Source organism: Chlorocebus sabaeus, chromosome 14, assembly GCF_047675955.1.
Source record: "Chlorocebus sabaeus isolate Y175 chromosome 14, mChlSab1.0.hap1, whole genome shotgun sequence".
Classification (NCBI taxonomy): domain Eukaryota; kingdom Metazoa; phylum Chordata; class Mammalia; order Primates; family Cercopithecidae; genus Chlorocebus; species Chlorocebus sabaeus.
Genome location: NC_132917.1, coordinates 103108847 through 103135440, shown reverse-complemented (window position 1 = coordinate 103135440; position 26594 = coordinate 103108847). Strand labels below are relative to the sequence as shown.

The 26594-nt window shown below is 40.9% G+C and overlaps 2 protein-coding genes across 6 annotated transcripts in view; both read right to left on the bottom strand.

Annotated features, from left to right (window-relative positions):
• Positions 1 to 9381, bottom strand: part of IL18R1 (interleukin 18 receptor 1) — a 41671-nt gene extending 32290 nt beyond the window's left edge. The window contains exons 1-3 of one of the 4 annotated variants that reach the window (XM_008008260.3): positions 8719 to 9381; positions 8252 to 8369; positions 1269 to 1354 (exon numbers count right to left, since the gene is read on the bottom strand). In XM_008008260.3, coding sequence (XP_008006451.1) covers positions 1269 to 1326 — 58 coding nt within the window. In that variant the 5' untranslated portion in view covers positions 1327 to 1354; positions 8252 to 8369; positions 8719 to 9381. Of the gene's footprint in view, positions 1 to 1268; positions 1355 to 8251; positions 8370 to 8718 lie in introns of those variants that run through there. The other 3 variants (XM_008008257.3, XM_008008258.3, XM_073023296.1) reach the window with 3 other exon arrangements.
• Positions 9382 to 11112: 1731 nt separating this feature from the next.
• IL1RL1 (interleukin 1 receptor like 1) overlaps positions 11113 to 26594 on the bottom strand; it is a 38392-nt gene continuing 22910 nt past the window's right edge. For both annotated transcript variants that reach the window (XM_073023295.1, XM_008008253.3), the window contains exons 5-11: positions 26210 to 26372; positions 24737 to 24808; positions 23868 to 24009; positions 23630 to 23775; positions 18958 to 19104; positions 17787 to 17954; positions 11113 to 15503 (exon numbers count right to left, since the gene is read on the bottom strand). In XM_073023295.1, the coding sequence (XP_072879396.1) occupies positions 15118 to 15503; positions 17787 to 17954; positions 18958 to 19104; positions 23630 to 23775; positions 23868 to 24009; positions 24737 to 24808; positions 26210 to 26372 (1224 nt within the window). In that variant the 3' untranslated portion in view covers positions 11113 to 15117. The remainder of the gene's footprint in view (positions 15504 to 17786; positions 17955 to 18957; positions 19105 to 23629; positions 23776 to 23867; positions 24010 to 24736; positions 24809 to 26209; positions 26373 to 26594) is intronic.

Sequence of the window (26594 nt, the reverse complement as noted above, 5' to 3'; positions counted from 1 at the left end):
TAGGCACTCCTATTGTTCCATAAACACAGTATAAGAACCCAGCAGGGCCAACAACCAATGCCATTTGGAATAAAGTCTGTGTTTGAAACTGTCTTGGTTTTGGACAATTGTAGGATTTTGTCACTTAAACTCAACTAGGTTCAGTGAATCCTCTATGTAGAACATTGTCATGTCTCCCTAGAGTGAAACATTCATGAGAAGTGCTCTCCAGGGCAGGCAGCTGGGAGCTTGGCAACTTTGCACAACTGGCTGCATGACCGTTTCTGTGCCTGAAACATGCTCTCGTTATAATGAGGAGCAAGGCTATTAGTGTGTGTCCACAGGACATGGGCCTCATGACACATTTTCCTGCACCTTGTTTTTCCTCTGACTTGTTTCTGACACATCATTACATAAAAAAAAAAAAAGATCTACCTCATTCTTTTACCATCTGGGTAGGGTTGTATTGCAGGGATCTCAATAATAAATGGATCCATATAAGTAAATATACCCTGAGATTGGACCTGGGTTATTTGAAAGTACCAAAAGCTTAATTCTGCTCTCTCTTCAGCAGTAATTATCAAAGCAGAGAATATGGGCCCATGTGTTTCCCTCTCCTAGGTAATAGATCAAGGCAAATTAATATTTGTGCTCCCACTTTCTTCCCCAAAGCCTAAGGAATGCCTTGCTAATCAATCATGGATTGAGTCTCAGAACCCTTCTCAATTAAAACAAAACAAAACAAAACTCTAGGCAATCACTGCTAATAAATTGGAGACTCAGAACCCTTCTCAATTAAAAAAAAAAAAACTCTAGGCAATCACTGCTAATAAATTAAAATTGGTATTTGACATCTACTATGAAGCCCACTCGAGCTCCCTGATCTAGCCAGTCTCTTTTTGTATATTCCGTCTCACTCTAATTTTTGAAACCTGTCTAATATATTTGTCATTTACTTTTTTCATTATTACCTAAATAATGAGATGAATCTTTGCCTCCCTCTCAGGAAGGAGACAGCGTGTTTCAAACTTCCTAAAACCCAATAATAAAGATGGCTGCCACCTCCTCAGTTTCAAACAACATGAAATAAATTTCCACCTCAGACAAACGTAATTTATTTCAAGATGCAAGTTGTTCACTCTGCTCTCACTACATAAACTCAGACTGCAGAATATTTTCTTTTCTGAATAAATTCAGCATCTTCAGTAGCCACTACATAAAAAAAAAAACTTTGACATTCGTCCTCGATTACTAATGAAATATGTTTGTGAATATGTGTAATCACTTACCTGCAGTGCTTACAAATATAAGCACCCAAAGAGTCAAGGGTAATTCTCTACAATTCATGGTTTGGATTCTGCTTCAAATGGCTTCTCTGGAAAACAGAATAAAAAGATTCAGTCAAAGCTTTCAAACAAAAGCATACCTATCTTATGAAGGTTTAAAAATCTTTTGGCACACAGATTTTTTAAAAACCAACCTAGAAGATTTTTATATTCCTTCATCTAGTAACCAATTCTCAGAACTTTCAGCCATATAAAATTAATAAAATTAGGCCAGGCGTGGGAGCCCACGCCTGCAATCCCAGCACTTTAGGAGGCCGAGGCAGGCGGATCACGAGGTCAGGAGATCGAGACCATCCTGGCTAACACGGTGAAACCCCATCTCTAGTGAAAATACAAAAAATTAGCCGGGTGTGGTGGTGGGTGCCTGTAGTCTCAACTACTTAGGAGGCTGAGGCAGGAGAATGGCGTGAACCTGGGAGGCAGAGCTTGTAGTGAGCTGAGATCGCACCACTGCACTCTAGCCTGAGAGACAGAGCGAGACTCTATCTCGAAAATAATAATAATAATAATAAAATTTCAAGGCAATGAAGTTTTGCTTCTGGAAGAAGGCCTGGTTTACTAAATCCTGCTTCCAAGGTCAAAGTTGAAAACAATAGTACTGCTACAAATATTACCATTCTGTGAATAAACAATCTGTGACATGCTGAGCTATGTATGACAGTTCTGCCCATGTAAGAGAGTGTGTGTGTGTCAGGCTTCTGAGCACAAGCCAAGCCATCGCATCCCGTTTGACTCGCATGTGTACGCCCAGATGGCCTGAAGTAACTGAAGAATCACAAAAGAAGTGAAATGCCCTGTCCCGCCTTAAGTGATAACATTCCAGCACAAAAGAAGTGAAAATGGCCGGTCCTTGCCTTAAGTGATGACATTACCTTGTGAAAGTCCTTTTCCGGGCTCATCCTGGCTCAAAAAGCTCCCCCACTGAGCACCTTGTGACCCCCACTCCTGCCCGCCAGAGAACAAGCCCCCTTTGACTGTAATTTTCCTTTACCTACCCAAATCCTATAAAACGGCCCCACCCTTATCTCCCTTCGCTGACTCTCTTTTCGGACTCAGCCCGCCTGCACCCAGGTGATTAAAAAGCTTTATTGCTCACACAAAGCCTGTTTGGTGGTCTCTTCACACGGACACACATGACAGTGTGTGCTTTCACGTCAGAATGCTCCTGAATTGTAGTAAGATCTTCATTTAGGGGTTGAACTTTTAAAAATCCATCTTCCTCCTTCAGAACGTAGGTTTCACAGTTCTAGGCATTAAGTCTGTTTTGCTCTTTTGCTCTTCACTGTATCACTAAAACCCAGCATGAAGGCTAGCACATGGCCAGCACTCACTAACACGTCTCACTGAGGCATAGGTGTGTGTATGTGTTTGCGTGTGTCTGTGGCTGCCCATATGAGTTTACTTTAGGGAAAGGGAGAGATGAAGTGACAGTCTCCTACACTCCAGACCCCTCCTTTACATTGACTGTGACCCAGTGGGACTAAGATCTGCATCTGATCCTACAACAACCTAGCATTCACACTTCTGATTACAACTTTAAGTGCCCAGTGGAGGAAGAATCACCCCACAGTGGAGACCATTCAGAGTCTAAATACTGCATAAATAACACCATGTCCCTTGTTTACCATCCTGAGTGCAGGAAGGACAGGCTGATGGCACAGTCTGGTTTCAGAAACACACCAACCTGGGTTGCCACTCCAGTTTGAATACTGACAAGCTGTGCAAAACTTGAGCAAGTCTTAGAGCCTGTTTGCTCATTACCAAATGGAAATGGTAAGACGGCCTGCCTCTGGAATTATTGAGTGAGTAAACCTTCTAAGGCTTAGTAGCAGCTTCCCAGAATAATTCCCCTCTCACCAACAACTACTCATCCTCCATCCTAAAAATAGGGTTGTCAATGCCTGAATCCAAGATAAAGCTTAATGGCTAAGCTGCCAAACCATTCACATCCATCCTTATGGAAAAATCACCAAATATTTGGTGGAATTTCCAAGAGATAATAATCAATAACGTAAAGGCCAAAGAAACAAGTATGAATGGAAAGTACCAACTATGCATAATCAAATTAGACCAGTTCTATGGTTAGAAACCTCCCCCGATACCTCCACACACATTTCGTCATTAACTCTGCCTATTCTTTCATCTTAGATAGAATAAAAAATGTTATTTCCTTTATGTCACTACTCTGATTAAGGCTGACATAACCTTATAAAAAGCATCACTTTTGTAAAAAATATTCAATATCTACCAAGAGACAAAGTTACTAGGAGATGATTCAGCAAACTGACAAGTTAACTCTGAGTTTCAATATGAAACATATTAAGTTCTTAGTATACAAAAATTAGTTGGTATTTGCACAGCATTCTGCAAATCTGGATGTGTGTATGTAAAATTTTTAAGGTACTCTAGTTTTATGTGTGAATTTGAGAGATTAAGGTTATATTAAATAATGAATTCATTTCCAGAAAAAAAGCTATTCTGATAAATGTAACAGATACTCTAGCAAGTGTTAATAAAATAGGTGTAGAAGAATATAAATATTAAGTCTTACATGTAAGAATTTTAAGATTTTTAATTGTTATGTTTAATACCAATATTTTTGCTTTTCTATCACTCTTAAGTTTCTTTCTTTTTAAAAAGGTTTTCTGATTTCTAAAGCAATTTACACTCAATGTAGGACATCTACAAAAGGAAGACTGAAAGAAGAAAATAACCTCAACATGTATAATTTTTAGCATGTTTTCCTGTACTTTTTATAAATGTTGTCACATAATTAAGATGTTTGGCCAGGCATGGTGGCTCATGCCTGTAATCCCAGCCCTTTGGGAGGCCAAGACAGTAGGAACATGAGGTCAGGAGATAGAGACCATCCTGGCTAACATGGTGAAACCCCGTCTCTACTAAAAATACAAAAAATTAGCCAGATGTGTTGGCGAGCACCTGTAGTCCCAGCTGCTCGGAAGGCTGAGGCAGGAGAATGGCATGAACCCGGGAGGCGGAGCTTGTAGTGAGCCAAGATCCTGCCACTGCACTCCAGCCTGGGTGACAGAGGGAAACTCCGGATCAAAAAAAAAAAAAAAAAAAAGATGTTTAAATGATTGTATATCCTGCATTTCCACTTAATATTACATAATGAGCATTTTTCCTGTGTCACAAAACTCTTTGTTAAAACCATTCTAATTGCTACCTAATATTACTTCATATGGATATATTATCATTTACCAGATGCATTATGCGATAATCACATGACCATCTTCACGGGTAAGGCAGGACGGCTCAGTTTTTTTGCAGCATGGGCTCAGGTGCCAGCCTGGGTAGATTTGAGTCTCCATTCTACCCTCTACCAGCTAACTGACTGTGGGCAACTGACTTACCTGTTCTGTGCCTCAATTTTCTTATCCATAGAAGGGGATAATCATATCATCTCCCAGAGCTAATGTGAAGGTTAAATGAGTTACTATTCCAAGTGTCTGGTGAATGGTAATACCACTTAAATGTTAGTTATTATTACTTGTCTACATTTCTTATTATTTCCTAGATGTTGCTCCATGGCAGTACAGTGATTGAGTTGAAGACTACATTTAAACCTGACAGATGCATGCTGCCAAACTGCATTCCAGAAATGTTGCAATAATTCATATTCTCTCACTCAATAGCACAAGACAGTATCTATGGACCACACCCAGGAGAGCACTGAGCTGCTTTACTTTTAAAATGTAATTAGACAGCCAAAATGGAAAAATGGTATCTCATTGTTTTCTGAATTTGCATTTCTTTGGGTATAAATGAGGCAGATATTAATCACATGTTATTTTATTTTCATGTTTATGAACCATTTCTTTATGTCTTTTGTCCAGTTCTCAGATGTTTGTCTAACTTGTTGTTTACTTTCTGTCTTTTGTTATGCTAATATATGACAAATTTTAGATTGATGTAGTCACACTGATCACTCTTTTGCTTTGTGATGTTTTAATTACTTTTGAGTGTAGGATATCCTTTCCTGTCGGGGGTCAAATAGATGCTTACGTAGTGTCTTCATTTTTATGACTCAGTATTGTGTTGTTTTGTTTTTATATTTAGCTTTTTTCATCCACCGACGATTAACTTTCTTGTTTGACATGAAGATAGGGAGTAACTAAACCTACTTGCCTCAAATAGCTACTAATTACTTCTCTACTGTTAATTAAATAATTCCGTATTTCCCCTACGGTTTGCCAACACTACGTTGTCATGTATAAGTCCTCCCTGAGCACTCTACTGAAAGTCTAACACAGCATGCTTGCCCAAGTGCAAACGCACACATGCACACACACACACACACACACACACACACCAATGTGCCTCTACCCTCCCACCTTTAGTTTTTCTATTCATAGCACTTATCACTGTCATATTTTCACTTTATGTCTGCTTGTTTGTTATTTGCTGAATTATTGAATGACTTAAATCCATAAACTGTACATAATTTTGAATCTAGGTGATCATCTGATCCACTGGCACATCTGCATCATCTACTTTTGAAATGCTTTTTAAAGCATGATATCTTGGAAAGTATGTTTTAGCAACTAATGTGAAGTCTAGGCCACCAGCTCTCACTCACGTTTGGAAAAAAATCATGATGGCTGGGCTCCACCCAGCAGTCTGGAGGACAGACTGGGCATCCTGATTCCTCAGAACTCCGCAGGTGACTCTAATGTACAGTCAGGTGGAGAGCTGCCGACCTAGGGCACTTATTTGTATTCTTAGGAAAGTAAATTTAATACACCTTAAATGCATATATTTGATGCGTCTAAGACATATTAAATATTTGTGCACGTACATATGTACGTACGTGTGTGTACACACACATAACGAATAGTGACAAACTTATCTAAATCACCCAAAGGCATGAAGTTCTCTCTAAATGAAGAAAAAAAACAGTTTCCTCCCAAAAATGGGGTGACCTAGGCTTAAGGTCAGATCCAAGCTGACCACTCTGTCTCCCAAGGCAGCACAGTAAAAAGCCCTTCCAGAGGGTCCGAACAGTCACCTGAACCCCTGGCTCTGCCCAGTTGCCCTTGTTTATGGGCCCCACCCTGAGAAACTGACCTTTCTCTAAACGTAATTCACAGAAACACATAATGCACAGGGAAAGAGCCGCTTCAAACTCTTTCTAACGAGGAACCTGAGATTTGAGGAAGTGAATTGGTGAGCCTCAGATTACAGCTTTCCACAAGGACACACATGAATCAATGTAGATGCTGTAATATAAATCACTCATTAGCAACACATACAATCGAGCACCTCCTGAGACAAAGTGCCTGGATGAAAATCATAACACCAGTTTTCTAAAAATATAATTTTTCTTCTACAGCGTTCCATGCATAGTCGTTTTACTCAGCCTGCAAGATGATAAAACAACCAAACGCAAAGAGGAGGAAACGACCTTGGGGCATAACATACACACGCTTAAACTCTAACAAACAAAAGAATTTGTGTGGAATTTGGCTTCTCATCTGTAAGGCCAAGAAAATCAATGCCACCTCATAGTCCTCATCACACAAGTGTCTGTTGTTAGCCTCATCCTTCCCCCAACCTAGTGTCGGCAAATTGTGGGCAAATCTGCCTACGCCTGTGCCACCTGGGCCACCCTCCCCACTTCTCCCAGCTGCCATATCTCTAGAGTCTTTGCAACTTGGCTCAATATTTGCCTTCTCAAGGAAGCTGTCCAACTGCAACAGCCCCAAATGGTGCATGCCTTTGTCCAAGCCTGTCTCCATGATTCCGCAGGTGTCTCCATTACTCCTGGACTAGCTCCCACTCTCTGGTGAGGTCCATGAGGGCAGAGACCCTGCGTTTTCTTTTCTTTTCTTTTTTTTTTTTTGAGATTGGGTCTCGCTCTGTCACCCAGGCTGGAGTGCAGTGGCTCAATCTCTGCTCACTGCAACCTCCGCCTCCCAGGTTCAAGCTATTCTCCTGCCTCAGACTCCCGAGTAGCTGGGATGACAGATGCCCGCCACCACGCCTGGCTAATTTTCTGTATTTTTAGTAGAGACGGGGTTTCACCATGTTAGCCAGGATGGTCTCGATCTCCTGACCTCATGATCCACCCACCTCAGCCTCCCAAAGTGCTGGGATTATAGACCCTGACTTTTCAATCCACATTCCTAGACTTTAGCCTTAGTTCTTAGCCTTTGGATGTGTATTTGTGCAGGGAGAGGGAACACACTGTCTCCAAACCCAATTCCCCAAATTTACCCCTCCTAGCCCATCCAAGGCCCTGAGGTTGAGAGGTGTGCTCCCAATAGCAGCACTGTGTATGACACAAAAGGGTCTTGAGAATGAAGCAAGGGAAGGCAGTGAAATAAACACAATAATCTTGGATCTCTATATCTGGCTGCACTTGACACCTCATTAATTTGCCTGATAACTGCAGTGCAACCTGCTGGGCTTTTTAACTTCCCAGGGCTGGGCAGAAAAAAGACAAAGGCTCTGGAATCAGAAAAATAGTAGGTGTGAGTCTGGGATCTACTACTTAGTAGCTGGGTACTCTTGGATAAATGATGGAATTCCTCCTCCCTTTTATTAATAAAAGCATTATAATAGTTCCTATTTCATGTGGCCCTTAGGATTAAGTGAAAACAAGATATCTAAAAATTTTCTACAGTGTCAGGCACATGGTAAGCACTTAAAAAATGACAACTATTGTTATCATTTATTTCAGTTGCTCTCACCTCTCCAGAAAACAATTGGGAACGTCTTAATTTCTAAAACTGTACTTTCAGAGAAAGATGGCATGCTGTCTCATCAATTATTCACACATATTCACACACACACAATCTCTCTCTTAATTGACCTTGTTTTGAGAATCCCTCCCCGGATGGTGGTCTTCCCTTCCCCTGGGGGAGTGGGGAGGGGGTGTGGGTGGCAACAGGGCCCACCCTTACCTTCAGAGAGGCGTCCCCGAGGCTGGGGCGGGGGCAGCAGCTCCTCCTTCACACCAGGTCGCGACTGCGGAGGCCAAGTTCGGAAAGTAGGTGAGAAGCAGCGATCCCCGCCTCCTGACTACCGTGGAAAGTGAAAGAGAGGTGTGATTAAAGAGATAAGGCACCCAGAGAGGGTTACAAAAACAAAAACCAAAAAAGAAGAAGAAGGAAAGAAGTAGGAACAGAAAGAAGAATGGCAGGGGTTTGGCAGCTCCTGGTTGCTAAACCCGGCCAGTGGAGGCTGCAGGTGGGCAATGCCCGCGGTCGGGCAAAGCTCCGGGTCCCGGCGTGTGGCGGTCTGGGGCGCTCCCGGGCGGAGAGTCCTCCCTGACTTGGGGGTCCCGGTCTGGGGGCCCTCCGGTCGGGGTGCTCCTCGCAGCGATGCTCCAGAACCGCCTCCTCCACCCAGGCGCCCCGCGTGGAGTTACCGGAGCTACTGGATCGCGGGGTCCAAAGGGCGCAGCTGGAAAACCCAGCGCCTCGCCCTTTCCCCTCGGACGGCGTGGGCCCCAGACGTCTGGCTCTTCCTCCCCAGCCGCGCGGCACGGGTCCCGGGGAAAATCTGGGCAGTTGTGCCGGGTGACCTGCAGGGCCGGAAGGTGGCGCGCCCGGGCCGCTCGCACGCACCCTGCAGGCCGGCGCTCACAGCAGAGGATCCGAGGAGGGAGGCCAAAGGGGAATGTGTGTTTCTAGATTTTTATTTTGTGGCAGAGCTGTTATTAAACAAAAGGAAAAGGAAAACCCATAGCCGACAGGCAAAAGGTTTAATGAGACAATGATTTTAATTCTTTTTACCCAATCAAGATAATTCACCAAAGAATAAACAAAAATATGTAGTTATCTCAATAAATGCAAATAAAAGCATCTGACAAAATTCAACACCCTTTTTGAATTAATAACGATTAGAAAACCGAGAGTAGAAATGACCTTTCTTAATCTGATAAAGAACAACTATAAGAAACCTACAGGTAACTTCGTAATAGTGAAACATTCTGCGTTTTCCTAAGATTAGTGATGAGATAATGATTTTGGCTCCCACCTGGGACAACTGCTTTGCAACAAGTGAAGAAATAAAGATAAAATTAGAAGGCATAAAATTAGAAACAAAGATAAAATTAAAGACTGAGAAGAATTAAAACTACTGGTTTTAACAGAGAGCATAATTATATGTAGACCAACCTTTGAAATTTACAAAAGAAACTACTGGAAATACTGAGTTTATCAAGATCATGGAATATAAAAAAAATCATAGCAATTCTATATATTAGAGATGGAAACTTGAAAAGTGAAGTTTGTTAAAAATGCCATTTACCATAACATTTAAAAGTCAAAATACCAAAGTATAAATTCATTGGATAATGTATGAGATATCTTCTGTGAAAACTACAAAATATTGCTAACAGAGATGAAACATCTAAGTAATAGAGGGATATGCCACGTTTATGGATTGGAAGACTTAAGACACCTATTCTCCACACCGTATATTTTTAGACTCTCTATATTACAGAGTCTATATACTTAATGCAATCCAATCCAAATCCCTGGAACATTTTTCAAAGAAATTAAGAAGCTCTTTCTAAAATTTATATGAAAATGCAAATAATCTAGGATTGTCTGGACAGAGACAGAGTTTCACTCTTGTTGCCCAGGCTGGAGTAAGTGCAATGACACAATCTTGGCTCACTGCAACCTCCACCTCCCGGATTCAAGTGATTCTCCTGCCTCAGCCTCCCAAGTAGCTGGGATTACAGGCATGCACCACCACGTCCGCTTACTTTCGTATTTTTAGTAGAGACGGGGTTTCTCCATGTTGGTCAGGCTGGTCTTGAACTCCCTACCTCAGGTGATCTGCCCGTCTCGGCCTCCCAAAGTGTTGAAATTACAGGCGTGAGTCATGCGCCCGGCCTGTCCGGATAATCTTGGCAAAAACAAATTGAGAGACTTATACTGACTTGAGGGTTTATAATTAGGCAATAGTAATTATGACAATGTGATATTCGCAGAAACATACAATGCAAAATAGAAAGTAGACTAATAGACCCACACATACCTAGTCAATTGATTTTTTAACAATGCACCATGTCAATTCAATGGGGAGAAAATAGTCTTTCACAAATGTTGATGGAACAGCTGGGTACCTCTACAGAAGCAGCAGCAGCAGAAAAAAGAACCTCATCCTTACCTTGTTCTATATACAAGTATTAATTCACCATAGACCATGGACCTAAACATAAAAGCTAGAACCGTAAATATTTCATGAAAATACAGAGAAGACCCTTGGACAGGCAAAAAAAAAATTCTTAGCTAGGACACAAAAAACAATAGCCATTTGGGACAAATTGATTAATTGGATATCACCAAAATTAAAAATGTCTACTAAGCAATGATATCACTTAAAAATGAATACATAACCCTAGAAATATTCTCACTTTACATCTATCTGGCAAAGAACAATACATAAATAATTCCTACACATCAACAATATAAAAAGAAATACAATTTAAATAAGGCAAAAGATTTTGCCTTCACTAAAAAAGATATACGAATAGCCAATGAAAACATGGAAAGGGCTCATCATCATTAGTCGGGGAACTTCAAGTTAAGACCATGGTGATATTCATCTAACACCCATGAAAATTATTAAAATATAAAGAAACTTGACAACACCAGTTATTGATGAGACAATGAAGCAACAGAGCTCTCATACACAACTGGTGGGAATGTAAAGTAGTACAATTAGTTTGCGAAACAATGTATAAGTTTCTCTGAAAGTTAAATATGTACCTACTAAATGACCACCCTTAAGGATCAACCAAAAAGAAATAAAAACATAAGTCCACAAGTATGTTCATAGGAGCCATGTTCATAATAGCAAAAAACAGGAAACAATTCACATATTCACCAACAGGAAATACAAAGGAACGAACTACTGAATCATGCAAAACATGGATGACTCTTAAAAGTATTGTTGAGTAGAAGTAGCCAGACCCAAAGAAATACGACTTTACTGACACGAATATAAAGATATGACAAAACGAATCCGTGGAGTTAGAAATCAAAATCGTGTTTGCCTGGTAGCACGGTGGAACTTTCTGGGGTGATGGAAATATATCTGGGGTGATAATTACACAGGTATGTTCAACAGTCAGAAATCATCAAACTGAATACTTAGGATCAACGTTTTATTGTATGCTATGCAAACTTGATTCAATTCAAAATAATTGATTTTTTTTTCTTACAATCACAGTCATTTTCACCATGATTGTGTGGCAGATTGTAAGATTTTTTTTCTTACAATCACAGTTATTTTCACCATGATTGTGTGGCAGACATTCAGCAAGTTTTGGCTACATTTGTTTTATTCACGCTAGCTTGTATGGCAGAAGTATGTATTACCGTCACGGTACAGAGGAGGAAATAAGAGAGGTCAGTGGTGGTGCTGGTGTGAGAATCCACATCTTCTGGCAGTTTCCTGACCTCATTATGAGTGCACACCCTGAATCATGAGCCACCGCCGCTGAGAAAGCCCTTGGGGTTCACCTTCTCCATCCTCCTATTTTTCAGTTGCAGAAACTGAGCCCCAGGGAGCTCAGGTGACTTGGGAAGTGGTGTGTAAGTTTAGGAAAAGGACAGTGGAGAAAAGAACTCAGCAACTTCAGAGTTTTCCCCAGGCCAGCCCTATATGAGGTCTCTGGAGTGCTTCTCTCTTCCCTGCGCGTTTTCACAATTCCTCTACACCCCATCAGGGTTAGCAAGGAGTGTGCCTTCCTAGGCTACATACATGGCTCCCATCATACCTTCCTTCTCATCCCTCCCAGAGAGGCACTCAGCACACATTCAGAAAATGTAAACGTTGAATACTTGCAAAGGAGCTTATAATATAGATGGTTAAAACATATTTTAAAATAAGAAATATGGGGGCAAACTAAAAACAAAGGTATTAGGGAGCCAAGAAAGAGATCATTACAAAATCCGTGTAATGATGTCCTATATGCCTGCTGTAGAAAAATCTCAAATTGAACTCTGTGTTTTCAAGTAGCTAATGTAAAGAGGAAAACAAATCAATTCCAAAATTTCCTAGGTCCATAAATCAAAACCACACTTGTCATTCTAGGTGGATGCGAGAATAAAGACACGTCCATTCCTGAGAGAGAGACTGGGGAGAATCTATTCTTTAGTGGTCCTCACTGAGAGAAGTCGGAGAATATAATTAATATGAAAAGAAATACAGTAAAGTTTTGTAATAATAACTATTGCCATTTATTGAATTCTTACTCTGGCCTAAATATTTTTTAAACATTTGATTAGCACAGAAATCCAAAGTGTTTTATATTATCATAGTTATTTTACCTACGGAAACGAAGCTTTGGAGAAGTTAAGTACTTTGCTGAAGATCACACAGCTGCTAGGCCTACAGAGGATGGCTTGTTGATTCCAAATACTATGATAGTTAGCCATACAATACCCTTTTCATTGACCAATATTTTAGTAATTCAACAAAACCAAATGGTAATCTACAGAAGTAAGGTAGCCAGATTTAGCAAAGATCCCCAGCCAAAACTGAGTTTTAGGTCTTCATATGAAAGTTCATTGTCTGAATTCAACCTTAACAGGTATCCTGATATTTGTTTTTTTTTTTTTTTTTTTGGACGGAGGGCAATGGCGCAATCTCTGTTCACTGCAAGCTCCGCCTCCCGGGTTCATGCCATTCTCCTGCCTCAGCCTCCCGAGTAGCTGGGACTACAGGCGCCGTCACCACACCCGGCTAATTTTTTTTTTGTATTTTTAGCAGAGACGGGGTTTCACCCTGTTAGCCAGGATGGTCTCGATCTCCTGACCTCGTGATCCGCCCGCCTCGGCCTCCCAAAGTGCTGGGATTACAGGCCTGTCCTGATATTTTAACACAGGTTTCCTGTATTTTACCTAGCAACCCAATCTGGGGGTACAGATTAAAGGTATAGGTACCTTGACAAATGAGTAACCATAAGGAATCTTCTAGAGATATGATTTCTCTTAGTATGGATTCTGAAAGGTATTGAATGACAATGAGTTCAAGATTATGCTCTCTGTCAAACAGTCCAGAGTTCAGTTTTCTTTTGCTGGTGAAATACAGAATCATATACATTATTAAGCAGTTCAGCTGAGATAAGCGCTCCATCCACTTACAAAATTTGAAGCACCAACAGGATTCCTATCTGAGGGGACACTCGCAGTAGCTCTGGATCCAGTCCTGCAACCCCCAAGGGTGTGTGCTTTCCTTCAGTGCTCTGAGTAAAGTGGCCCTGACTGTAAATTAACTCTATTTTGCCAAAACGGTTTTCTCAAAATGCCCTACTACCTTCACAGAAATGTTACAACAAAATAGTCTCAAATTTGAAATACATTTTAAAAATAGGATTGTTGTAGAATTTACCAGGGTAGATATTTAAGTTGCATCCGTATAGTACAACTGGGAGATGGAACACTATGAATATTTTTAAATGTTTTAAAACGTTTCAGTGACATGCCACATTTTTATTATGATGTTCGCAAAACTCCACATGGTATCATCTCAGCTATAAAAATGATATGTGTAAAACAAATTTTTGTTTGTTTGTTTGTTTTTGAGAGGGCTGTCACTCTGTTGCCCAGGCTGGAGTGCAGTGGCATGATCTCGGCTCACTGCAACCTCCGCTTCCTGGGTTCAATTGATTCTCCTACCTCGGCCTCCCGAGTAGCTGGGATTGCAGGCACGTGCCACCATATCAGGCTGACTTTTGTATTTTTTAGTAGAGACAGGGTTTCACCATATTGGCCAGGCTAGTCTCAACTCCTGACCTCCAGTGATTCGCCTGCCTTGGCCTCCCAAACTGCTGGGATTACAGGCATGAGCCACCGCAACCTGCCATAAAGTCTTTTGTAAAAAAAGAAAATTTAAACCTTAAAATGATGGATTTATGAGTGATTCCTATTATTTTCTTCTTTTATATTTTCTTTTCTTCCATAATATCCTTCTATCACTTTTATAGGGAGAAAATATTTCTAAATAGAATAAAAGTATATGAAAGGAATTTTAGAATTGAAAAAAAGCTTGATCATAATGGCAATGGGGATAAGGTATTCCAACAAAATTAACAATATTGAGATGATGAGACTGAGTATCCACTCAAATAAAATATAATAGGCGGGTGCGGTGGCTCATGCCTGTAATCCCAGCACTTTGGGAGGCCAAGGCGGGTGGATCACTTGAGGTCAGGAGTTTCAGACCAGCCTGACCAACATTGTGAAGCTCCGTCTCTACTAAAAATAAAAAAAATAAAAAATAAATAAATACCCCCAAAATTAGCTGGGAGTAAAAAACGGTAGCATGCACCTTTGAGATATACATATAAATATATAAAATAAATTCTGGCATGTTGGGAACAAGATTTACGACTGACATTCAGCCTGAGGGAATCAGAATGTTCTTCAAGATGATGTGAAAATCTACTGTCGAATGATTAGTTTGCTCTTCAGATTATTGACAAAGAGTCAGGAGCAACAAAGCAAGACAGAGAGAGAGGAAAAGAGAATAGTGAAAACATCCCACACCACAGTGAAGAGAGTCAAGCAAAAAGGAAAAGGAAAGGGAATGGTGGCTGGAGAATGGGGGAGGATTGAGGAGAAAAAATTCTGTGCATTTTGCATCCACCCAGCGTCAGGGAAATGGAAGCAAAGTTACCAGATAAAACCTGAGGCCGGATCCCTTTGACATCCCTACTCCTCACACTTCAGTGCAGGGGCATGAGCCAGCTAGGAGAAGTTAGGAGAGCTTCAAACTCAGATGCCTTTGCACACCACAGCAGGCACTATTGCTTCTGGGCTGCCAAGGAAGTCAAACTGGAGGCCTTTCTGGGAATTTTGCTTGGTACAGGCATTTGGTACCTCACGTGCTTCCAGAATTTGGAATTCAGGGACCGTTTATTGGCAATGTGGTCCTCCCTCCACTTGATGGTGCCCTGCACTTTCATGAGATGCCGGAGAGAGTCCTGAAGCGCTTCAGCCTGCAGCGTGTCCAGCTCGCTCAGAGCCTCCATCTCAATAAGAATCACCTTGGAGTCGTTCTGGATGAGGGCACTATGCAGGGCAACTTCCTGCTCGTAGGCAAACTCCTCGCTGTGCGTGATCTGAGGGGTCAGGATGAAAATGTGCCGCCTGCTTTTTCGTATGTTGGTTTCCACTGTAGTGACTACATCTAGTCATACAAGAAATAGATAAGATTACGTATCAGTCTAATGCTGGAAACATAAACATCCTGAACATTTAAAAGTCTTACTGTTATAATCTGGTGTGAGATTCTCTGACATCAATCAAGTCACTTATTCAGAGAAGTGGAAATATACGTGAATAGAGAACCCGTTTTTTTCTTTGTGCTCCTTTCATTTGAGAGAATATCAACCCCAATGTCCTCTTTTTATTTCCCAGGTAGCTTAGTCTTAACTAAAACAGAGTCCTTCTAGGTAAATGGGAATGTAAAGATATTTAGTCTACTGCTGCATTAGAGACTTAGAATTCTGGTTCATTAGATACATATTATCTTCTTAGAATATTTGCTTATATGTTTTAAAATGGCTTAAAAATTTAACTCACATATTTAAAAGCACAAACTCAGGAAGCTCTGCCCCTCAAAATTGACCCAAGTCTCTAGGAAAGTAAGTCCTGACTTCACTTCACCCCCCATTAATCTCTGTTGTAGAAATGGATTTGATCCAGACTAGAAAAATCGTAAGGGACAATGGATCCCCTTTCCTTTTTGGTGTTTATAGAGCATAGACTCCATGGTGATTCCAATTCACTCTGGTTGGACTTAGAAAGAACATGAAATCCTCACTGCAACAGAAGAAAGCACAACAATGAATAAAACAACCCAAGATATTCTGACAGACTGGTGTCTGAGGAATTGCAGATGCATGAGGCAGGCCAGTTGAGAAGAGGTGCTCCCAGAGGGAGGAGCACAGCTGCTCCGGAAGCCCCACCTGGAGGGGCAGGTACATGACCACCTTCTGACCTCCTGCCAGTGCCTCCCATTGGCTAAACCCAGCCTGGAGCAGAGGACAAGGGTGCAATGGCTTCCATGATGATCAGCCACCCAGGGCCACTGGATGGAGTGGTGATGCAGAGAGGATTTCGGTGGGGCAAATGCAAGATAAGTCTCATGAGAATAAAGATAGCACCTTAGTCAGTCATGAACTTTGCTAAGCGAAGAGTGAAGTTTGGTGGTGTTTTGTTGGGTTTCATTTTATTTTGGTTGAGGAAAAGTCAGAGGACATGCACTGATGGAGGGAAGTAGAAAACCATTCCAGATTAGTATGTTGTCACACATTGAAGGCAGCACAAGCTTGAGTGTGAGAGAGCTAGCATCTGGGTTTAGCTGGGGAGAAGTGTAACTAGAACTTAGGTGGATGGACTGAGAAAGAAGAGGTGAAGAGCTTGTGGCCAGATGTGGCACACTGTTGAGCTCACAAACAACAGGAGTCCCCGCAGGTCCTTGAGTACATTTGTAATATGAAGAGTGTTTGAGAGCATTACTCATTACTTCTATCTGCCTGGGTGGCCAGTGGGAAAATGGGAGAAGAAGAGAGCCTCGAGAGAAGAAGTGCATTATATTTTCCTAAACTGTACCTTTCACCAGTCTCTTGAGCCATTATTGAGGCTATGAGCATTCCCAGATATTCCAGGGTAAACCAAATTCACCTGTTGCTCATACCTTTACATCTATAGGCATGTGAATTCCTCTTCTTAGTAAGATGAGTTTAAAATGTAAAACTGAATGTTTACTTTATTAGGCTTAGGCCCTTGATATCTGAGCCCCATTTATATTCCAAACTCTTCCTGATCTGTGAGAAATTAGAGAAGAGTTCACAAGGAGGGTCCATAGGTACTGGACATAAATGTATGAAGGGAAGGGAAAATAACTACTGAAATCACAGGAGTTGTGATAAAACTGTCAAAAATATATAAAATTGGGTAGGAATATTAAGGAACAGAAGCTACAATTCTATTTGTTCTGGTGAGAATATAAATTTGCAAATGTTTCACCAACATAAAGAAAGTCATGAAGACTCTCTGAGTCCTTTTAAGGTATTTCAGCTAGTGCCTATGGCTACCAGAACAAAATTCTTCAATGTTTAAGTCCTCTTTCAAATCTTATGGACAGAATTAAGAAGTGGCACAGTTATCCTGGTGGGAGACCAAGGAAATAAAGTAGGGATGATGGTTTACTAAGTCCTTGAAGCACAGGACTTCTAACTCTGAATTCACACCACTGACATTACTGTGAAGATCTCATCACCGGGGCAATGATGGGAGAGGGAAGAGTGAAGGATAAGTGTCTGCTCCTGGATAAATATTTAAAGTTTTGGTCTTAAGGTCTGAGGTAGTAAATGCAATTCCTTATCCAATGCAGGGATAAGGCCACCTAGTTCACAGCCTCTAATAAGCATGAATTTCTGTCCCTAATGTATGTCGATAGCTTTACCTTCTCCAGGTAGCATATCTCTCCCATAAATGCATAAGGTATAGCCACATTTATTTTCAAGAACATCAGGCAGAATCTGGTGGACAAAGTACTCTACACGACTGGCCCCATCTGTACTGGATGTGTAGTTCCGTGGGTAGATAACGTAAGCATCATAGAGCTTTCCATCTGAAAATGAAAACAAGAAGTACAACTTCTTACTTGATTCTAAAAATTCTCACTGGACTCTTCGAAGACATTGCTCTCCAAGTTTTATAGCTGTTGGTGAATGCGTGTCATCCTCCAAAATGTTCTAGACTCAAGAGATGTTGACGACCAAACCACTGCCACAAAACATGATCAGGAAATAACAGTCTTCATCCCAAAGTATTTCTCCTTTTTACTGTCACAGACTAAATAACAAAAAAGTGGACAAGAGCCTTTCCAGTGCAGTTAAAACCATTTCATCAATGTTGATTAATAATCTATGAACAAGGGGACCTTCTGCGCTGGATAGACCTTAGTTTCATCTTTGGTTTCCCCATACTCCCCTGGGGAAGTGAAAAAATTTAAAGTTAATAGTAGCAAGGGCATAGAATTTTTTAAGGGGTCTGAATTTTCCACAAATCAAACCGTTAGCTCCTACTTGAGTCAACTGTTTGAAAAATGCAACGTGTATCTGCCTCCAAACGAAAGCATGAGGTTTGCATCTAGCAGGCAGAACTGACTCCTTTCATGAGCATGTTTGTGTGCCTAGGTTAGACTTTACAGATCAGGGTTTCAGGTAGAACACACATGCATTCTGACGGACCTTTCTAACCTGCTAATATCTGGAAAACAGGAACAATTTTGCTACTGTGTTTAACTTCATAATATCTTACCAATACATTATGAAACTTACACCTTTCTGGGCGTGGGGCAGATTCTGTCATTGGTAACTGAGTAGGAATAGCAATCCTATCGGGGAAGAAATGTGAGCTGTTGAGATGAATCTCAGGACCATGAGGAGTTACAGAGCAGGATGGAAAATGGCCTCTAAGAAAATCCAAAAACACAACTCACTGATAACAGATTAGCAAGCAAAATGGAATCTGGGTTTAGCAGCATAGCTATTGAAAAATTAATAGACAAGTAACCAACAGTTATTATGTGACTTTTTCTTTGAGTGGAAAACTTGGTATTTGCCACTTACCATTCCTGGTCTTGTAGAGTTTAGCTATGTCCCTCCAGAGCAGAGTAGCCTCAATCCAGAACGTTTTTAGGATGATAACCAGGACATTGATTAGCATTAACAATACACTACATACTGCAATTATGCAGTAGGTGCTTTGATGATCAACTATTCAAAAGAAAGAAAAATAATTATTATTACTACTGAAACAAGATTTAATAAACAGATACATGGATGCTGGCTTCCCTTGGGAGTACAAGAATTTCATGTAAGATATACCCACTGAGAATTTTCATGGCTGCTTTAAGTACCAGGACATTCACATTTATTGAGCCTCTAAAACATATCAGGCTAAGCATTACAGGGAATTCTCAACGGCAAAAGAGGCACAGAGACACTCGTCAACTTAACTAAGATGGGAGGCAAAAGCATGATTTTTGCTGGCAGAGGATTTTTGAAGGAGAACTTGCTCCATGCAGGACTGGGCAAGGGAGCCTTCCTGGAGGAGGAGGAGGCCTCTGAAAGATGAGTAGGATTCAGGGAGATGCAAAAAAGGAAATGCCCACGTGGGCAAAGAGAATACCATAAGCCTAAGTGCAGAGAGGAAGTGTGTTTTCTGAGGAATTGGAATAACCTAGTTTGGGGAATTGGTGGAAGATATGATTAGGAAGGTTGGTCAGGGCCAGGTTCTGTCCAGACTTGAAACCCCAACTAAGGCAGACTGCCTTATTCTGAAGGTCACAGGAGCATTGGAGCCTTGAGTGGTTTTCCCATGAGATTAATCTGATGGTAGTAGAAAGTGTGTTTCTGTGGAAAGAAACTATGGGCACTCAGAAAAGAATGGAGTGTGGTACTCGGGATGCAAAATGCAGAGGATTGTAACTCACACAATAATGAGAAAGGAATAGATAAGGTACCGTCAGGGCATTAAGGAGAAGGCATCGACAGGTCTGAGAGACTTGTTACCTCTAAGGGCTTGGTGGTGTGGGAGATAGAAGAAGCAGCAAGAGTCACCTAAGTGGCTAAAGCATCTTTGATAAAGAACTCAAAAGTCAAATTACCAAGTTCTAGGTCCTACTCATGGCCCATACTTCTCTCATGGTGAACATTACTCAGCCAACACTGAACTTTATCCTAGTATTCCTTGCTTCACAAAATGCAGATGCAACACCCATATGCACTGACGAATGTGAGAAGAATCTCAAATGGGATTTGCTGATATGGTTCATTTCCATCTTAAGTCTCCATGCATGGGTTCCCAGTTCTGAGGTAGAAAAAGCACTGGCCCATATTCACAAATTCCTCCACAACCTCTAATAGTTTATCAGCTCTCTCAGTGACCAGCAGTATGAAATCAAGAATTATCAAGGTGATATGACTCAAAGTTGGGGGAAAAATGTGAAAATTGACAGAGTTTACTGTCATCAGGTTAAATAATGAAAACTCTGTTAAGTAAATTGTTTCAACAGGATTCCTTTCCAGGTCACTCTGTCTAAAAACCCCAGCTGGATGCACAGAGGAACGCGTACTTCCTGTGGGGATTGCTGGGAAGTAACCATGCCGGTGGCTGGACGCTTCCAAGCAAAAGAAAGATGTTGATCCAAGACCTCAAAGGGAGTCTTTGTGTGATTTATTTTATAAAAATATAAGTAATTCAGGTATGTGATGACAAAACATTACTTTCTGTATACCCATATAAATAGCAAAATGCTGGCTGTGTTTGAATCCTTGCTCCATAACTGTGGTATCTGGCAAGTTATCCAACTTTCTTTGCCTTTTACTTTGAAGTATTGAGAAAATAAACGAGAAAGTTAAACGTAAAATAAGCAGATGAGTCCTGGTACACAGGAAATAATGAATATATGTGTACTATTATTATCATGAGCATCAAATATGTATTTAGTAATAGTTAATAAAATGGGGACACAGGACTTTTATGTTTTTGCTCTCTTAAATTCAAGAAACGCTATCATTTCAGAAATAAAAAAGAATTCATCATGACAACTCAACAGCAGTAGTAATAATTTGTGTTTAATTTATACAGTTGCTGAAACAGACTGTAACCATGTTGACTTAAAGAAAAACAGGTGACATACAAATAAGCTAGAAGGAGCAAAATCACTGAACACCTGTAACACGAAAACAATTCCAACACATCGGTAAGCAGGGACATGCAAAGCAGGAGGACACAAGGGCAGCGTGGGTGGGCAGGCTGGATGGATGGCTGCAGGGTCCACTGGGCCCACCACCACCCCAAGCATGGCCGTCACATAGCACCTTGACGGGGTCCACAGCCTTCCTGAGGTGCCACATTTATCACTGGCAGACACCAGAGACCCACAGAACACTATGGCACTTATAGCCATCTGCATGAGTTATGATTCTGTTTATTTTATGAAAAACTTACAAATCGGGGGTTAAAGTCAAAATTAAAACAAGAAAAACCCCACATACCACTTCAGGCAGAGACCTGCCACGATTACACCATATTGGGGGCCTGCTGTCCCCACACCCCAATCCTTTCTCCTCCTGTTGTGCCTCTCTGTGTGTATCTGGATGAATCTGGACCATACTGCACATATGGGTGGGAACTCAGGATTTAACACTTTCTTTGGCTATTTGACAAGTATGTTAAACAATTTCTACATGGTTGTACAGCTCCTGAGGAGTGATGAGTGTAAAAAAATATATTTTTCTCTCTCCTTCCTTTTATACGGGATACAATGCTTCGTATAGCAAACAGGATGTCTTTGCCTGGATATGCGAAGAATAAGTGAGGAAACTGACAAGGGCTCAGGAGTGAAATGCTTGGAAAGCTATTTTCCAAGACAACATTGCATTGTCTTGGATACAACGGAGACACACCAAGCAAGTGGGGAGAAGGATCAGTCCACCTCTGTGGGAGAAGAACTTCATCTCTGATGTTTCGCATTATCTGGGCATGGTGATGATAAAAAGCACAATGACTTGTAGACAGGTTTATTACTGTTTTGAAAACTCTGTAGACATATCCCCTTCTTGTGTGCACCCAGGAGGGATCACTCTCTCCACCCTGCTTTGGCTATTTGTGAAGTCACCAATTATTTATATATAAAAAAGAATGTTACATTTTAAAAGATTATATAGCATCTGAAATTAACCCAATAAAGACTCATCAGTTTCATGTTATCCTTTTATTGTGTCAAATTATGATGGTATCATTAAAATCCTGCTAGATTCAGAAAAAAACTATAGGGAAGCAATAAACAATTTCACTTTCCAATTGATGGAGAAAGTTATTGAATTTACCAAGCATAAATATAAAAATAGTATTTTGTTGTATAATTAAGCCTTATAGCTAGAGAAGTAGAAATGTACACAAAAAACATTTGGTATCAAAAACTTGGTTGTGCATTCGTTTATTCGGTCAAAAAATATTTAACTGAGCACTGGCTAGCTGCCAGGTATTGCGCTAAGGACCCAAAGATGGTTGAGATGATGTCCCTCCCCTCATGGAGCTTGCAGTCATGTTGAGCAGACTGTCAAACAGATTTTGGCAAGGCAATGTGACCAGTGCTACGATACAAACAGGATGCTACAAGAGTACTTAGAAAGCATGTATACCGCAAACTGAGGGCCAAGAAAAGTTCCCTGGCATAGGTGGTACCTGAATTGCATGGTGAATAACAGATGCAATAAAGAAATGGGCTGAGCTACCAGACTTCCCATGTGTTCCATGTACCTTAAATACTTTATAAAGTTTAACAGTCATAATGTGTGTGATATGGTTTGGGTCTGTGTTCCTGCCCAAATCTTATGCTGAATGGTAATCCCCAGTATTCAAGGTGGAGCCTGATGGGAGGTGATTGGACCATGGGGGTAAGCTCATCATGAACGGTTTACTACCATCCCCTTGATGCTGTCCTTGCAATAGTGAGTGACTTCTCATGAGATCTGGCTGTTTAAGTGCGTCACCTCTGTCTCTCTCGCTCCTGCTTTCACCGTTTGAAGTGCCTGCCTTTGTTTTGCCTTCTGCCATGAGTAAAGCTCCTGAGGTGTCCCCAGAAGCAGATGCCGCCATGCTTCCCGCACAGCCTGCAGAACCGTGAGCCAATTAAACCTCTTTTCATATAAATCACCCAGTCTCAGGCATTTCTTTATACCAGTGCAAGAATGGCCTAAAAAGTGTCTTATTATAAAGTAGCACCTAGGATTTTCTCACTGAAATGGCAGTAGTTAGATACTTCCCCTTTTTGTTCACTTTACCACCCTCACTAACAAAATGAGTGGTCATTATGACCAGAAAAAGGTATAGAAGGAACCATGTTTACAACAGGTAACACAAGTTACAAAAGAGCACAAAAGAACACGTTCAGTTTACTGTTGTTGGTGCATTTTCTTTCACATACAGTGAGACAGAGGGAGTTCATAAAGTTAGAAAACAAGGATGACCAAAGAAGCAGCTGAGTGTTGTAGAGAAACCAACCATAGGAGGCAGTGGGGAAGGAGGAGGAACTTAAGCAGCAGAGAAGCTCCCAGCAAACAGGAACAGTCTACAAAGACCAGATAGCAAACAGCATCCCAAAGAAGAGAAGTACACTTTATGGCACAAGCCATTCCCATTGTCTTGATGTATCTCTCGGAACCACACTCCATTCCGCTTACCCTTGCTACAGAAAGTTCAGGTGACCAAAGTCTCAGAAACACTCCTTACTTGGATTTTTCCTACTTAGTCTTATGGTGTGCCTTCTCAAGCCATGCAAATTCAGGGCCAGACAGTCGTACCGCAGCAATAAATCCTCTTCCTTTACATCAGCTATTCTTAAAACCATGTTTACACAAGTCAGCCCATCGCTGAAACTAAGAAAGCAACCTGTTACATGTAATGCCTACTTTGCACGTGCAAACGATGTGCAAGGGGAAGAGGATGGTTCTCTTCGATATAAAAATACCTTTGATTTTGCCCTTCCTCTTGTTGAATTCTTGGTTCACCGAAGTCTGTAACTTTTTTTCCATTAAGCTGCCACTGGACGGCAGCCAAGAACTGAGCGCCTTTTCCAAAACAAGCAGAGCAAGTTAGGTTTGTGTTTTCTCCTAGAGGGGAGTAAGGACATTCACCAATAAAATTAACTTCTGCGACTAGCATTTTATCCCATTTAATGTAAAAAAAAAAAACTTACTGAACACTTAGTATGCACCCCGCTGGGACCTCCCTCCCTCATCTCTAGCACCTTCCTCTTTCTATGTCCTCTCTTACCTCCTCCCGGCTCCCATTACTTTCATTCACCCAGCTGGGTTTCTCATTCACCCACCTGCATGGGAAACTAACAAGGCCAATGATTCTGGCTTCACCAACCCCACTTTATAAAGGATTTCTAGTAAAAGGATTGCCCTTTACTAGAAATTAGAGTTTCTTTCCAACCACTCTCTTCCACAGTCTTTCTACAGAACTCTCTTCCTCTCTCCATAAGCTACCTTTGAATATAAACGTGTTTTACCAGACCTGGCTACCATTGCCCAGAATGGACACTCTGCAGTTTTCCACCCCAAGCTCTGGGATAGAGATGAAGATGAAATTAGATGCATACATGAAAGCACCATGAATTACAACATGCAATAAACAAATGAACACTGCAATTGCTGTGTCCTGGTTCCCAATATTAGCAAATGCTTGGGGCAGGTGCTTCCAGGGATGTCACCTCACTTACCCCTCAAGGTTCCCTATGCTAATTGCCTGACCCCTGCTAAGGGAATTCAGAACAGGGGTCATATGGAAGGATTTTCCAGGCAATATTTACAGCATTCTGATAAATTTTCTTACCAATTTCCACTTCCTTTGTTTCATTGTGTGCAGGGGCTCTGATTACAGGAAACAGAGAGAAGCCTTGCTCATCTTAAAGACAAAAAGAAATATAAATATTAGGGGAGCATTGAATGCTACTCAATATAAGTTTGTATCTTCATGCTTCTATTCTATTTCATAGCAATGTTTTTCAAATTCTTCTGACAATAACCCATAATGACACACACACACACACACACACACACACACACACACACAACAGAAAAGCATTTAAATAAAGCTTTCTTTTATTACCTATGATGCTTTGTAATATCTGTATTCTCTTTGACATCACTAAAACAAATGCAGGTCCAACCCATAAAACGAATTACATGACCTAGTAATTGTTAGAAAACTACACTTCTACAGAATAAGACTACAGGGAAGATTTCAAAAGACCTCTGAAAACAATAAATGGATGAGTCCACAGATTTGCTCGCAGTTCTCCACTAGGGTGGCCCATCCTCAGGGAAATCTTCCCCGTATGGAATTCTGACTCCTGGGACAACCAGGGCTGAAAGACTGGCAGTGCTTGTGGAGCGCTGCTGCAATCCTCCATCCCTTCATGCTCATTTATTTAAGGACAGTGTGATTAAGGACCACTGTAAGGGTTGCTATTAAACAGAAAGAGACACTAATAGGAATGTGGTCTGGTGATGCTTATTTTGCAGTGCTGCAGTGAAGTATTGGAAAACTCCAAAAAATTGTCTCCAATATTGCTTTGCCCTAAAAAAACTATCGTACGTTAAGAGGCTATTTCATCAACGTATGTAGATCAACTTGTGCTAAGGAGACCCCAGTTATTTACAGATTGATAAGCTATGATCATGAAGTCTTTCCCTTAAATAGGCTTTTATAAAATTTAAGACAACTTGGAAAACACATTTTTAGAATGAAGTGAACTACTCAAGGCCACTGATGATATTGAAAGTATTTTGCAAACATGGATTAAAATCCACGCAATAACATTTATGTATACCATAGTATCGCATCATAAAGCCTCTCATTAAACTTTGAATCCAGTGAGTATTACTAAAGAGTAAATTCTTCTCTTTTTAATTTGCAGAAACTCTGAAACCAAACTAGAAAAAAAAAAAAAAGTTGGTTTTGCTCTCCAAAATTTGAATGGCAAATTTTGTATTGCCATTCAAAAAAAGTAAGTTAAGTTAGAATTCAGACTGCTTTATCTTTGAAAAATTAAGTCACAAAAAAAGAATCAAGAATAGATGTGGCTTTGAATTAGTAATGTAATTCCCCCTGAAATTTCTTAAATCTTGATAGTGCGTTCAGAAAATCTCTTTGCGTCATAGTTCAGAATGTATAAGATAAGATGGAGCAGGAGGAAGTAGAGGGAGGAGGGTGAAGTGCAAGAAACCCAACCAGAAGGGCACAACTGTTCCCACTTTGACTTCTTTCCAGTAGTATTCTATCTCATTAATGTTGGTAGCTCACCCTTGACCGTGAAGGGCCTGGTCGCCGTCACACTATAATTGGCTCCATTTTCATTGTGTATAAATTTACAGGTGTAATCACCTGCATCATCAGTCATCACATTATCAATGACCAAAAATGACTTGTGCGCCTTATACCTTGATCCTTGAAGAGCCTGACAATTCTGAAATGAGAAATTTCATTTCCTTTTCAGTAATTCTTCACTTTTGTTTATTTATTTATTGACAGAATCTTTGTTGCCCAGGCTGGAGTGAGTGGTGCAATCTGGGCTCACTGTAACCTGTGCCCTCTGGGTTCAAGTGATTTTCGTACCTCAGCCTCCCAAGCAGCTGGGATTACAGGTGTGTGCCACCATGCCCAGCTAATTTTTATATTTTTAGTAGAG